Genomic DNA, 12856 nt, shown 5'->3' with positions numbered 1-12856 from the left:
TTTCATTGACTTGAAGGGCTTTGGATCAGACTCTAAAAGTCCAATTCATAAGGTAATACTTTGGCACTGGAGGAGAAAATTCACCTACTACACAAAATCAGGGCCACCCAGATGGAGGGGAAGTGATGGTCTGCCCAAATGCCAGCATTTGAAAGGGTCCCCAAACTGAGTGGCATTGTGACCTGGTGCACAGGGTCACAACACCACACAGGTTTGGCCTGGCCATCCCTCCTTCATGACAGAGGAGTGACTGGGCCAGACCCAAGCAGGGCTACAACCGCATGTGCTAGGTTGTAACACCCAGAGCAAGAAGCCAGGCTCAGGTCCATGGGACAGGAGCTGTCACTATGGGGTGAATGCGGGGCAGGGTTGCTCTCCAACATCTCTCCCTGGGGGGTCTCATCTCAGTGTTTTTGCACCCTGGGTTGGGGAGCCCTCAGTTTCAGATTTTGCCCCAGGCCCCCAAAAACCTGTGTGTGGCCCTGCAGAAGATAAAATAGTTTTTTCTCCCAGACTCACAATGGACACTGATCTTTCCTGTAATAGCAACAGGCTCTGAAATAATACAGCTACAGCCAGCTGTAGAATGGACAGCTAGAAATATGTATCTTTTTTTGCTGAAAAAAGGGTATTTCCCTGAGAGCTAGTGAGCGGGAAGTTGTGAGGTTGTGACTTCGGTATTGTACTCTTTCCCCCAAGGAGAGAACCAAATTCTGCCATGCATAACATTTAGCTACATTATTTATTTTTTACTTTATGTAATATTTGTCCAAATAAAATATATTAATCATAACATGTTCAATTCAGAGTTTTAGGCAGTTTGCATGGAGAACTGTAAGAATTAATGAAGGTAACGCAGTATAAATGATTTCAATCTGTACTCTTAAAACTACATCTCATTTTTCAATACAAAATAAAGAGCTTTCAGTACAAATGGTCACAAAGCTACTTTACCAGTGCAAGATCTGTGGTCTGGCATTAGTGCAAAGCCTGATTTACAGCTACATTCATAGCTGCCCTCTGAGTTTGTACAGAAGGTGTCACAACCTCCATTCATTATGTTGCATTCATCAATATCTAAAAGGAAAGAAATGAAAGTTAAACACACACACACACATAAGGTTTTTGTTAAGCATATTTCAGGGATACATTCTGGGCCAATTTAAAAAGGGGGTTCAATCCAGCATCTACATTTGCGCACACAATTTCTCACTTTTTACATGCGCATTTGCAGGTGCAGGTATTTGGATGCATATGTGGACATATACATAGGCACATCAGGGAATGAGATGTCCAATTAACTGAATGCATATGCAAATGATCCCATACTTCTGTCTCTTTCTGGGTGCCTAGATAGTCCCCATTACTGTAGTTCCTGAATCCCCTGAAGTCAACAGAAATGCTTGTGTAAGGGCTTACAGGATTGGGCCAAAGTCCCTGATTGCACACAACTTATTCAGGCAGGATCAGAGCCACTGATTTGGCATGTACATCAGAATTTTTCAAAATACGAAAAGTGCATTCATATTTTTTGTACACAGTGTCTGGTATGAGTTTAGAAGCCCTTTCTGAACCTATGGCTTTTAAGGAAACTGACAGTGGAAATTTATACAATAGAGATATTTACAGATTAGCTTAAGGATAAATGCCACTGAGCCACACACTCTACCAATGCATGGCAACCTAAGAAACGCCAATCTGAAATAAAATACAGATCTGAGGGATATCACAATGCATTTAAGTGTCCTTAGTTACAACATTTTACACCACTTTAAAAAAATGTTTTTTATATCTGCTGGTTAATTTACCGAACAAAACAATCCAATAAATAAATATGCTGTGTAAATACTGTGAGTGTTGGCTGGGCAAATAGCAAAGAAAATGCGGGCCCAAGGATCAGATTTGAAACAGTAATGTAACTTCCTCAATCTCAAAGAAAGGGATGTGCATGTTCAGGTTACTTCACACTGCTTTGACACTGTGCCTGAGATCAGTCAATCGGATGTAGTTATATTTTATTAGATAGAAACAATTCTTTACATCAACTCTTCTTAGTGAAGTGACAAGCATTAATTAGTATTCTATGTTCATTAATAATTACAGCTGCTCTGAGGATCAAGTTCTTACCAATACAAAATAATTTGTCGGGAGTGGACTGATATCCAGGGTTGCAGGCACACTGATACCTTCCAATCAGGTTGACACAATGTCCATTTCTGCACAGGGTGTGGCTTAGGTCACACTCGTTGATGTCTATTTCAAAAGAAAAAGGGAACATTTTAAATCTCTGCACTGCAGCACTGTTTGAGTATATGCCATAAATGCATGCATAGTTAGAGCCATGAAATACAAATATAGAAATGACCTATATACGGTGCACATTTTGCCCGCACCATCATACCTATACACGCGGAGATATTTGGAGCCAGTTGATGACCTGGAGGACAGTCACACTGAAAGCTTCCTTCTGTGTTTATGCAAACACCACCTCGGCACAAGAGAGGATTTCGTTGGCACTCATCAATGTCTGTAAAAAGAAAGGAACACACATCACTGCTGGAGCTAAAAGGCCCTGCATGCAACAGAGAATAAAGTGCTGGTGCTAAACAGCAACATCTGGAAACAAGTGTTTGTTTGATCCTTGGAATTTTGAGAGTGCATATATGCAGCTCCTGCCTATGTATCGCTTCCTCTCCTGGAAATAGTATTCTGACCCCTTCCAGCAGCTGATCCTTCTCCTTCACACATCCAGACACACACCCTCTGCCCTGGTACTTACTCCCCACACCCTCAGAGAATCAATAAAACGGTTCCTCCCTGCCCTGTGGACAATTTCCTCTCTTCTCTGTTTGCCTCTCTGCTCTGAGCTCCCTCCCCACCCAGACATGTGCTCCAGGTCCACCAGCTTCCTTTTGCTGGCTGAGAACCCAGTAGTCAGCTTCAGACTGAGACAGCAGGAAGGGGCTTCAGAAGGAGTTCCTGCTGCAGAGCTGGAAGAGTTTCAACCAATGAGGAAGCAGGGCAAGGCAAGATTCATTCTGGGTAAGAGCCCCAGGCTGCCAACCCATTAATTCCTGCTGGAACCCCATTTACTACAATTATTGATCAGAAAATGACCTGTCTCCTAGGAGCAGGGGACGGGGGGGAGGTTTTACTAGTGTGCACATTCCTAAAAAAGAAACATACTTTCAAAAATGTCACTTCACATCACTGTGTACTGTCACTACATGTTTTGAGGCCCTGCATCAGTCATCATTTAAAATGTATATTGGAGCTTTTCAGTGCTTGAATTGAGCCCCTCCTTGCCCCCCGGCCACCCGTCCCTGCCCATCTCCCCCACCCCCAAAGAGTCACATTCTGCTCTCATTTTCCATAAAGTTATTCTTGATTTACACCAGGGTAACCCAGGGCAGTCTGACTAACAGTGATGATACATAGTAAAAAAAAAACAACAACAAAAGCTGCTACTAATCATGCTATGCAGTGCTGTGCTGCCAACTGGGAGATGGGGATCTTGGGGATGAACTGAGAATCTCTGCCCTTTGTGCATTTGTGCTTTGGCCCCCTGAAGAGGCCTACAGAGAGCAAATTCATTCTTGAGGTGAATCCTAAGCACCCACTTTAGGATCAACCCTGAAATGAGTTAAGTACCAATATTTACTTTTCATTATTTTTAACTGAAAATTTCAAGCACAAAACCCAATGAGCATAGAGGATGTTGGAATAACAATCCTTTGAGTGGAGATAGGCCAAGCCCAGGATCTTCTATCCTAACCCTCTCCCAAACCCAGCCCCTGAATGTTAGTGGTTCAGATCAAATGAACCAAGACCCAACTGATGGATTTGACTAATAAGATTCTGCAAATCCAAAACCAGCCTGATTTACCCACTGTGCAAATGGAACAAAAACAGAACCTTCTATTTGCCTTCCCAGTAATATGGAAGCTAGATCTGGAAACCAAATCAGGAAACCAGTCCTGTTTCAGTTTCCAAAACAAAACCTGACTAACAAGGCTTTGCAAAACCAATCCCAATATATAGACTCTGTGTCCCATCTTTGGTATATGATTTAAAACATACCCATGCAGTTTTTCATCATCATAAATCCACTTTCATAGCCTTCAAAACATTGACATTCGAAGTCCCCTGGGGTATTGATACAGATGCCTTGGCCACAGAGATCAGGAGATATGCGGCATTCATCAATATCTGAAATACAAATAATTTTAAATGCATGTTAAAATATAATTCAACATCTGTGTTTTCAAGACAATGTTCTGAAAGCTACCAGGTAAGACTTTTACCTGTACAATTTCTTTCTTCAGAATCAAGTGCAAATCCGCTGTCACATTTACACTTAAAACTGCCAATGGTGTTTCTGCATTTTCCGTGGGTACAAAGACTTGGGATCATTTTGCATTCATTGATATCTAAAAATGAGACAAAGAAAGGTTTGGTTATTTTTAGTAACCATCCAATTTAGTAAAACTTCACTAAAAGAGATTCAGGTTAGTAAAATTCTAAATCCAGCTTCTCAAAAGCTGCAACTACAATTTTGTGCATGCAAACCACTACATTCAAATAAGAATGACAACATGTAAGCAATTATATAGCCCTTTTCATCCACAGATCTCAAAAGCGCTTTACAAAACTAGGCATGTATTATTATTCCTATTTCACAGACGGGGGAAATGAGGTACAGCCTGTTCAAATTTCATTTGGACATATGGGAACAAAAAGAATTTATGTGAAAAAGAATGTATTTGCAAATACATTACACAGTAACACATGTAGAGAATGATTTGAGTGAGGATCTTTTGAAAATTTGATCCTGTGTATTTATTTAAAGTAGTTCATTCCCTTTTTATGATTTTACAGATGAACACAAAGACCTTCACAGATGATGCTGTCAGTAGGAGGTGGAGTGAAGTGTCTTCACACATTGAGTTACTAGGGAGAGTGGAACTCTGTGAACCAATACTGAAGTAACAGTAAGATTAGCAGCATTTGCTATGTAACTAGGTTCTAACAGAGGCCTTCATTCAATGCAAAGCTATTCAAGCTCCATATACCTCTCAGCTCCTTTCCTTCTATGATCCTGCACCATAAAATACAGGGCTGCTGGGAGGCAGGATTTGGCACTAAGACAACCAGTGATCTAAAGTCTTGACTTCACATCATCTTAACAGACCACATTACTAAGATCCTATAAACCACTTTCCATGCATATGACAGCAAGAACTAGGTCTGCATACCCCCTAAAACTTGCAATAAGGGGCCATCATGTGAGCAGTACAAAGGACTCACTACCTTCAGAGTTCAGTGTATCACATCTATCATACTCCCACCTCTTTCACAGCCTGGAGACCGCAACAAGAATTCATACTGAGATTTACCTACATAGTAATGCAAAGCACTAACACACATAAAGCTGACCCCCAGTTTCTTTTGTCACTAAAGGCTAATTTTCCTCCTTTATCTAACAGAGTTTGATCCAGGGCTCACTGAAGTCAACAGAAAGACTTTTATTAGCTTCAGAGGGCACTGGGTCATGCCCATAGTGGCCAAAAGAACCACTCCATCCCCTGATTTCTGAAAAAAATAAGACTTCCATGAGTCAGAGAAAATATAATTACCCTAAACAAAAGCATATGTTACACTTCTTTATGGATAATTAATAGCCTGGTAACTGTTTATAAAACTGATCCCAAAACAACCACCACCAATTGTCATTCTCATTTGTGTTTTCCCTTCCTTTCAAATATTAAAGCATTTGGGTTTTCGGTTAACTAGTTTCTTTAAATGCCTTTTCCCAAACACATCCACATCCACTTTCACTTTTGATACTATGTTGCTTAATCTAACTGGTAACCAAGGGAAGAAGCTTTCAGAATGAGGTGCCAAGATGGCACTACCCCACTCCCATTTGTGCGGTAAATTTACCGCACAGAGTCACAACATGACCTAAATGAATGAAGTCTTCATTTGCTGTTTCTACCATTAGAATATAACAATTTGGCCAACAAACTCCATGACTCAGACTCTAGTGTAGGTTCACTTTTGCATGGCTGAAGCTATCTTTACAGAACATGGTATGTTTCTCCCTCCTCCTTCAACAGCTGTGCAAGGATTTTCAAAGTGTTGAGAGTCTCTTTCTCCCTTGATTTCCAAGGCAATTTAAGCATATGTATCAGGCGCAGTAAGCAGTGGTTCTATAACAATTCCAAAGTTGGCTACTCATTTTGTTTCAATTTATAAGGGGCCGGGGCCAGAATTTCAAAGGAATTTAGGTGCCTAAAGATGCAGACAGGCACCTGGTGGAACTTTCAAATGTGCCTACAGTAGGTTAAGGGCCCAGCTCCCAATGAAATCTATGGGAGTTAGCTGCTTAGGCACTTTTAAAAATCCCACTAGGCTCCTATCTGCATCTTAGGGTGCCTAAATACCTTTGAAAATCTGGCCGAATGTCCTTACTCAGTAATCATTCCATCTTTAAGCCCTAACTCCTGCAGACTTCAAGTCCATAGGAATTTAACCTGAGTAAGAAAAGAGTAAAAACTAAGGAATGCCATCAAGATGTATCCCTCAATGGCTTTACAAATGAACTGAAACCCCCTTACATACCTTTAAAGAATGGCTTTCCATTTATAATCTCTCCCCTACTAGCAAATCCAGGTCCTCTTGGACAAAGAGTTTCAAATTCAGGAGTTGTCTTCACAGGACATTCCTCACATTCAAGGCCCCATGCTGCACCAACAGAACAGCAGCAACTATCCATTCGGTGCCGGCCTGCTATCGGTAATGTACATTCTTCATCTTCATGCTTCAAGTAGCAAGTCTCCAAGCGAATGTCTGTTGGGTAATTAAATAGTGAGATGATGAAAAATTATGTGTGCACATCCACATGTGTGTGTTTAATGAGCACAAGTGTTTGAATTTATGTGTATGTGACAAAAAAATCTGCCTCACTGGGGGGCTGGAGGGACAACATAAACACAAGAATCTTCTCCCAGAATCCCTTCTCAGTAGGGCTTGCTCCATTTCCTCAGATCAGGAGGATGCCAGAAATACCACACAGCTCTTTTCACTGGAATTACTGGCACTAAGCTCTGGAATTAACATTTCCAGATTTAATAGGCCTAAAACTTTCCAGGAAATGGGCCTGAGCATTTGAGGTCAGTTTTGGATCAGGGAAGAGAGGGCCTCAAGCATTCCAGTTCTGCCATAACCTGTCTTTGTCCAACAAAACTTGAAGATTTGCTGTTAAAATGAGGTGAATACACTGCGGATGAAGTCTATAGTTAGCACCTGAAATGGAAGTCTTTTTCTGGACTTTCCCCACAAAGAGATGTAGAATGGGAGAAGCAGTACAGGCTTTCTCAAACTCATGTGTACCTCAGCCCTGGCTTGGAGGGACCGCCTCTGGGGATGAGTGGGACTAGTCTCCACATCCATTCTATCCTTGACTTCTTGCTGAGGCCAACCAATAAAGGTTGCCAAACATGGCCAAATTTGCTGGGGGGGTTATAACATTGACACCTGCCCTGTGGGAAATGGACCACATAAGTTTCTGACCCCCCATCAGATGAGTTTTGGTCACTAACTATGCTACCTAGTCCAAGTTCCAACTGGCAACCTGGAGTTGAATGGCTCTGTACACCATTACTGATCCCATTTCAAAATGATTATGAATAAAATCTATTCCCCTATTTACAAGAAAGTATGGAATGCAAATCTTTGTTTGACATACTGAGATTTGGGTTTCCTCCTCCCCAAACATGAAAAAAACCCTGTAAAATAGCTTAATACCTACCAAGACATGTCCGTCCAGAGGCATCTAAAACCATTCCACTGGAACACTGGCAAAAAAAGGAACCCAAGGTATTGACGCACTGACCATTCGGACAAACCCCAGGAAACACTTCGCATTCATTTACATCTATTTCCAGACAAAATTATAAAAATGAAAATCAATGCAACAAACATACCCAATTAGAAAAATATAACATTTTAACACTTCCATTTTAGGAATGACTATGTATCAATCTGCAAAGTCTGGCAAAATTCCAAACTCTTGGGATTTCCTATGCAAATCAGACCAAACTAATTAATTACAGCCCCCTGCCACTGATTAAAACATATTAAAAAAGTGTTGTCAATTGCACCTTTGATATGTCTATTGAAATCAGGTTCATAAATAAAACAAAATTAGGTCACTGAAAAAAGCTGTCCTACTGCATGTTCATTATGAGACAGATTTTTAAAAGTATTCAGGTGCCTAAAGATGCAGTCAGTCATCTAGTGGAATTTTCAGAAGTATCTAGGTGTCTAACTCCCATCAAAACAAAATTATGCAAATGTTTAGGAACTTTTGGAAATCCCGCTAGACACCTATCGACATCTTTAGGCACCTACATACTTTTAAAAATCTGGCACGATAACTTTTTCAACCACTTGTAACATTACTGATTAATTTAAGTTCCTGAACCTATGCCTGGTGAGCATGGAATTTAACTTGATTGTGTATAAGCATCTGAATTGTATTTTTTAAGAGGTAAACGCTGTACTATTTTGTATGATGAGGTGTAAAGCATAATTCAGCCTGCTGAACTAGGATGGCCTGAGCCTGAATATAAATAAATGGCGTGTAATGTCCTTCCACCTCCTCCTTCTGTGGAACATACCATATTTCGCACAAAAATAGCTTGACCGTTTTTGTTGAAAATTGTCTTGGAAATTAAATTAGAGGCCGAGATGAAGCATCAGAAATGTAAACAAGTTAGGAGGGAGCAAACACAGGAGGTTAGACTGGAAAGGCTCTTACAACCTGTAGTTGCATTGTGCAGTCAGAGAGCGAAGCCAGGGAATTGGTCGCTCAGATTTGTAGCGTTGCCGACTCTCGCAATATCTTCATGAGTGAGGTGAGTCTGGCCTATGCTGGAGCCAGGCTGGCTTTGACAGGGCTCCAGAACACTTATGAATATCAATTTCTGAGGTAAAACTCCACTGACTGGCTGCCTTCTCCATTACCTCCTCCTGGGAAAGAACCCCTCATGGAGCTGCTTCGGGCAGAGCTTTCCGCCCATCCCCTCAGGCAGCCAACACCATTCTCACTGGAGGGAGGGAAGGAGGAAGCCAAAAGAGTCCAGCAGCGCAGGGGGTTCTATTATCTCTTCCCCTCCTGTGAGCCAGGGGTCAGGCAGACATGGAGGTGAGAGCTCCTGCACCAGGGGCCAAAATCACCTTAATACGTTTGGGAACAGTGGCAACACTAACCTGTCACACATGTTGGGGGAGGGCAGAGTGAATTCAACAATCAAAAGACAGACAGACCCATAATACATCATCTTTTTAAAAAAATCTCCTGATTTTTGGGGTGTTAATTTTTGGGGTTGGCAATACTGGATTTATTAGGCTTATAGGGTGAAATTCATAGTAGGGAAATAGCCTACGCAAGACTCTTGAGCTGGTGGGGGAGGGCAGTGTGGCCAGAGCTGCCACTAGGGGACCTTTGCATTTCTTGCACACTCCAGAGGGGTATGTGACAGCTCCATGATGGCTGGGAAGTAAGATCATTGGATCCATGATTATGTGAAACAAATGGAACAGACTTCATTGTCCAAAGTGGCAGATGACCTGTGGACACTTTCAGCTTCAGGGTTTGTCTGTGGGTTGGAGGCATGTTGTTAATTCCATCCCACTCGCCTCAACTTATTTCCCTGCACAAAACCCATTTTACACAAACCGTGCGTGGGGAGGAGCGAATATCACCTTGGGAAGACACTATTACCATTTGGCCCCTCCCCCCCAATACATTTCCTCGGCAAATATTTTCCCTGCATTCTCTGATTTGAACAGTCCTTATGTTGGTGGAAGCCAAATGCTACTTTAATACGTTAGGAACCAGGATAACTAGTGTGAGAAAGTTTGGGCTATTTTGGACCACTGGAATGATAAGGATTAAAGCATGTAACAGTTGTAAACTAAAGTGCTGGTAAAATAAATGCTGAAAGCATAGTGTTCACATCTTGGATTAATAAATTTCCATCCCAGCAGTGTTGAAAATGTTCTAAGTGTTTCCTCGTGAATAGAGATAGGTGGGGCCACTTCCCCCCCACCTTCTTTCACTTACACACTCCAGAAAGTATTGCTGAGGTCAGAGAAGTTCTATACAGTGGGTCTGGGGTATAGAAGTGCCAAGATATTCAGTCACCACTTGGAAAGCGCAGGATACATGTGGGGGTGTTCTACTTATTTGATTTTTTGGTTGTGTTTAGTTTGTTCATTTGTCAAAAAAGTGCTTCTTTCTAGAAGCCACATATGGGAATAATTTGTTTTTAAAATATTTTAACTGCAGTGTCATGTCAGATTGTGTCAGTCATGATGACCTGCTACAATTTGAGACTCTCTGAGCTTGTGCATGGTAGGGAAATATACAGTACAGTTTTTTGGCTGGGGTTCAAATTAATCCATAATAAGGAGGGAAAAGGGCGTTGGGGCTTTACATTTTCACTGCACAATGTGATGATCTCACACACTGCAAAAAAAAAAAGTTTTAAAAACCAACCTTTTCTTGAATTAATGTTTTACCGTGGCCTGAGACAGATTTCTTATATAACAACAAGAGAATGACTGAAATCTAAAGCTAGAAATTATTAAAAAAGAAAAATAAATTATTTAAATTTGATTTTAAATTCCTTTTTACAATTCTATTTTATTTGTATGTGCTTATGGAGTGTTTTAATGATAAAATCCTATTGTTATATCATAATGCTCCACTTCTCTAATTGTTATTACGACACAGGATGCATTTTATTTTGACCCAGTATTTTACTCCACAATCAGAAACAATATTAGAAAAGACAGAACCCATCTCCATAGACCATTCTAGCTTATATTTGCAAAGATGTGCATTCTGAGTGAACAGCATCAGTCTATGTCATTGTCATATATCACCCAGTGAGACCATATTAACCCCAGGTGTAAATCTAATGAGGCCACTAGAGTAATATCAAGGATGAATTTAGCTCTGTTCTTCCATAGCAAACATTAAACCTAAACACCAGCATTTCATCATTCAAAACATGATTTATGTTTGAAAGTAACAGTAAATACCTTCACATAATGTTCCCTTTATTCTTGAAAATCCTTTTGAACAGATTGGGTCTGTAAATAAATAAACAAACATGAACTTTCAGCGTACAGCGTATGATTTACTTTATTAACAAAAAAGAAGACCCAAAACAGTAACATTTCTTCCTATGAAAAATATGGGCGTCTGGAAAGTAATTTCTGAGATGATAAAGTCACAGAATAGGATAGCTACGTTAACAATGGAATGGACCCTTTCCTCACTAACCAAACTAAACTAAAGGTGGAGTTAAATGACTCCAGCTTCATTCACAGCAATTAAATACATTAAAACGTTACCCAACAGGAGTCACAATACATTATAGTCATTGAGCTCCTAGAGCCACATTTACCACTGGTGTAAGAGTTTCCAGTGAAGTTTGATGGATGAATTTAATGCAGAGACTTCAACAGTATGCACGTTTCAGCCTTAGAGAGCAGGATCCTCTTTAAATGTCTGGGTTATCCACCTTTCTCTGCATCAGAGTATTTCCACTGAACACTTAGATCTGATTATCAAGCAAATAGACAAGGATCTCAACACATCTTTCCTCAGATGTAGGATTCACTGTGTTATTAAGTAAACCAGGGTCTGTTACAACAGGGGCTAAAACCTCCATTACTACTCTAAGGTCCATATGTCTGCTAACCTTTCAGTGGGAGCTCTGGAGCCATCCATCTAATGCTGCCTTGGCAGGGTCCCTATATCACGAATTAAGACAAACTATAGTACAGCAATATGAAGTATCACAGAATGTAGGTGTGGTCCAGTCCTTCAAATCTAATTGCACAACATATTAACCTAAAGCTCCAAGTTCAGGACATTGTATGACCAACTGGTGACCCTCAAGCATTACACTGACTCTTTTCCATGCTGGGTGGGAAAAAGGTGAGCAACATTATTTTGTAATGCAAATTTTACCAACCTATGCCTGGCTGCTATGGAAGTGTTGTTGGCCTGACTCTAAACAGAGCTGGCTGAAATTTTCAGAAATACTGAGCATTGGTGTGCCTAATTGCTATACGTGCCTGTTGTTGTACACCTACAACTTTATACCATCTCTTAATAGGGCAGGCAAGGCACAGAAGTAGCTTTGTAGGTCCCAGCCAATGACAACTGATCTCCTTGCCCTACTGGCCACACCCACAATGTGTAACATTTGTGCAGAGCTGACCCTACGTATCTAGAAATTAAGACCATGTCTACTACACCTTTTTAATGTGCCATAGGTACACAAATGGTCACTGGCCTCTGTTTTAGTCATTAAAAGTGTAAATTAGGTGCCAAATAATTTTGGAAATCTCAATCACTTGTCTTTTTTGTAGGCTTAGACCTGTTATACCAAGCCCATCTGACTGAAATACTAGGGTATTCATGCATTTCAGTAGCTTTATACATGAAAATGTAAGAGGAGAATACTAGGGTATTCATGCATTTCGGTAACTTTATACATTAAAATGTAAGAGGAGAGGAGGAAGAAGAACCATTAATATGACTCTTATCACAGTTGTTAAACAGGAATAGGTGGACTGTTAGAATAAACCAGAGGTGGGCAAACTACAGCCTGGGGGCCGCATCCAGCCCTCCACATGTTTTAATGCGGCCCTTGAGCTCCCACCGGGGAGTGGAGTCTGGGGCTTGCCCTGCTCTGGCACTCCAGCTGGGGGCTTGTCCTGCTCTGCGTGGCTCCTGGAAGCAGTGGCATGTCCCCCCTCCAGTTCCTAT

General features: G+C 41.0%; 1 protein-coding gene across 1 annotated transcript in view; it reads right to left on the bottom strand.

Moving 5' to 3' along the window:
* FBN1 (fibrillin 1) overlaps window positions 1-12856 on the bottom strand; it is a 213232-nt gene that overhangs the window by 76594 nt on the left and 123782 nt on the right. Inside the window, exons 23-30 of the mRNA XM_054041544.1 lie at window positions 11116-11166; window positions 7814-7939; window positions 6625-6852; window positions 4305-4430; window positions 4081-4209; window positions 2402-2527; window positions 2128-2253; window positions 955-1077 (exon numbers count right to left, since the gene is read on the bottom strand). Of these exons, the coding sequence (XP_053897519.1) occupies window positions 955-1077; window positions 2128-2253; window positions 2402-2527; window positions 4081-4209; window positions 4305-4430; window positions 6625-6852; window positions 7814-7939; window positions 11116-11166 (1035 nt within the window). The remainder of the gene's footprint in view (window positions 1-954; window positions 1078-2127; window positions 2254-2401; window positions 2528-4080; window positions 4210-4304; window positions 4431-6624; window positions 6853-7813; window positions 7940-11115; window positions 11167-12856) is intronic.

The sequence above is a fragment of the Malaclemys terrapin genome, chromosome 10 (assembly GCF_027887155.1).
Source record: "Malaclemys terrapin pileata isolate rMalTer1 chromosome 10, rMalTer1.hap1, whole genome shotgun sequence".
In the NCBI taxonomy this organism is placed as follows: Eukaryota; Metazoa; Chordata; order Testudines; family Emydidae; genus Malaclemys; species Malaclemys terrapin.
Note: the sequence above shows the minus strand (reverse complement) of the source record. Positions and strands in the feature narration are given on the sequence as shown.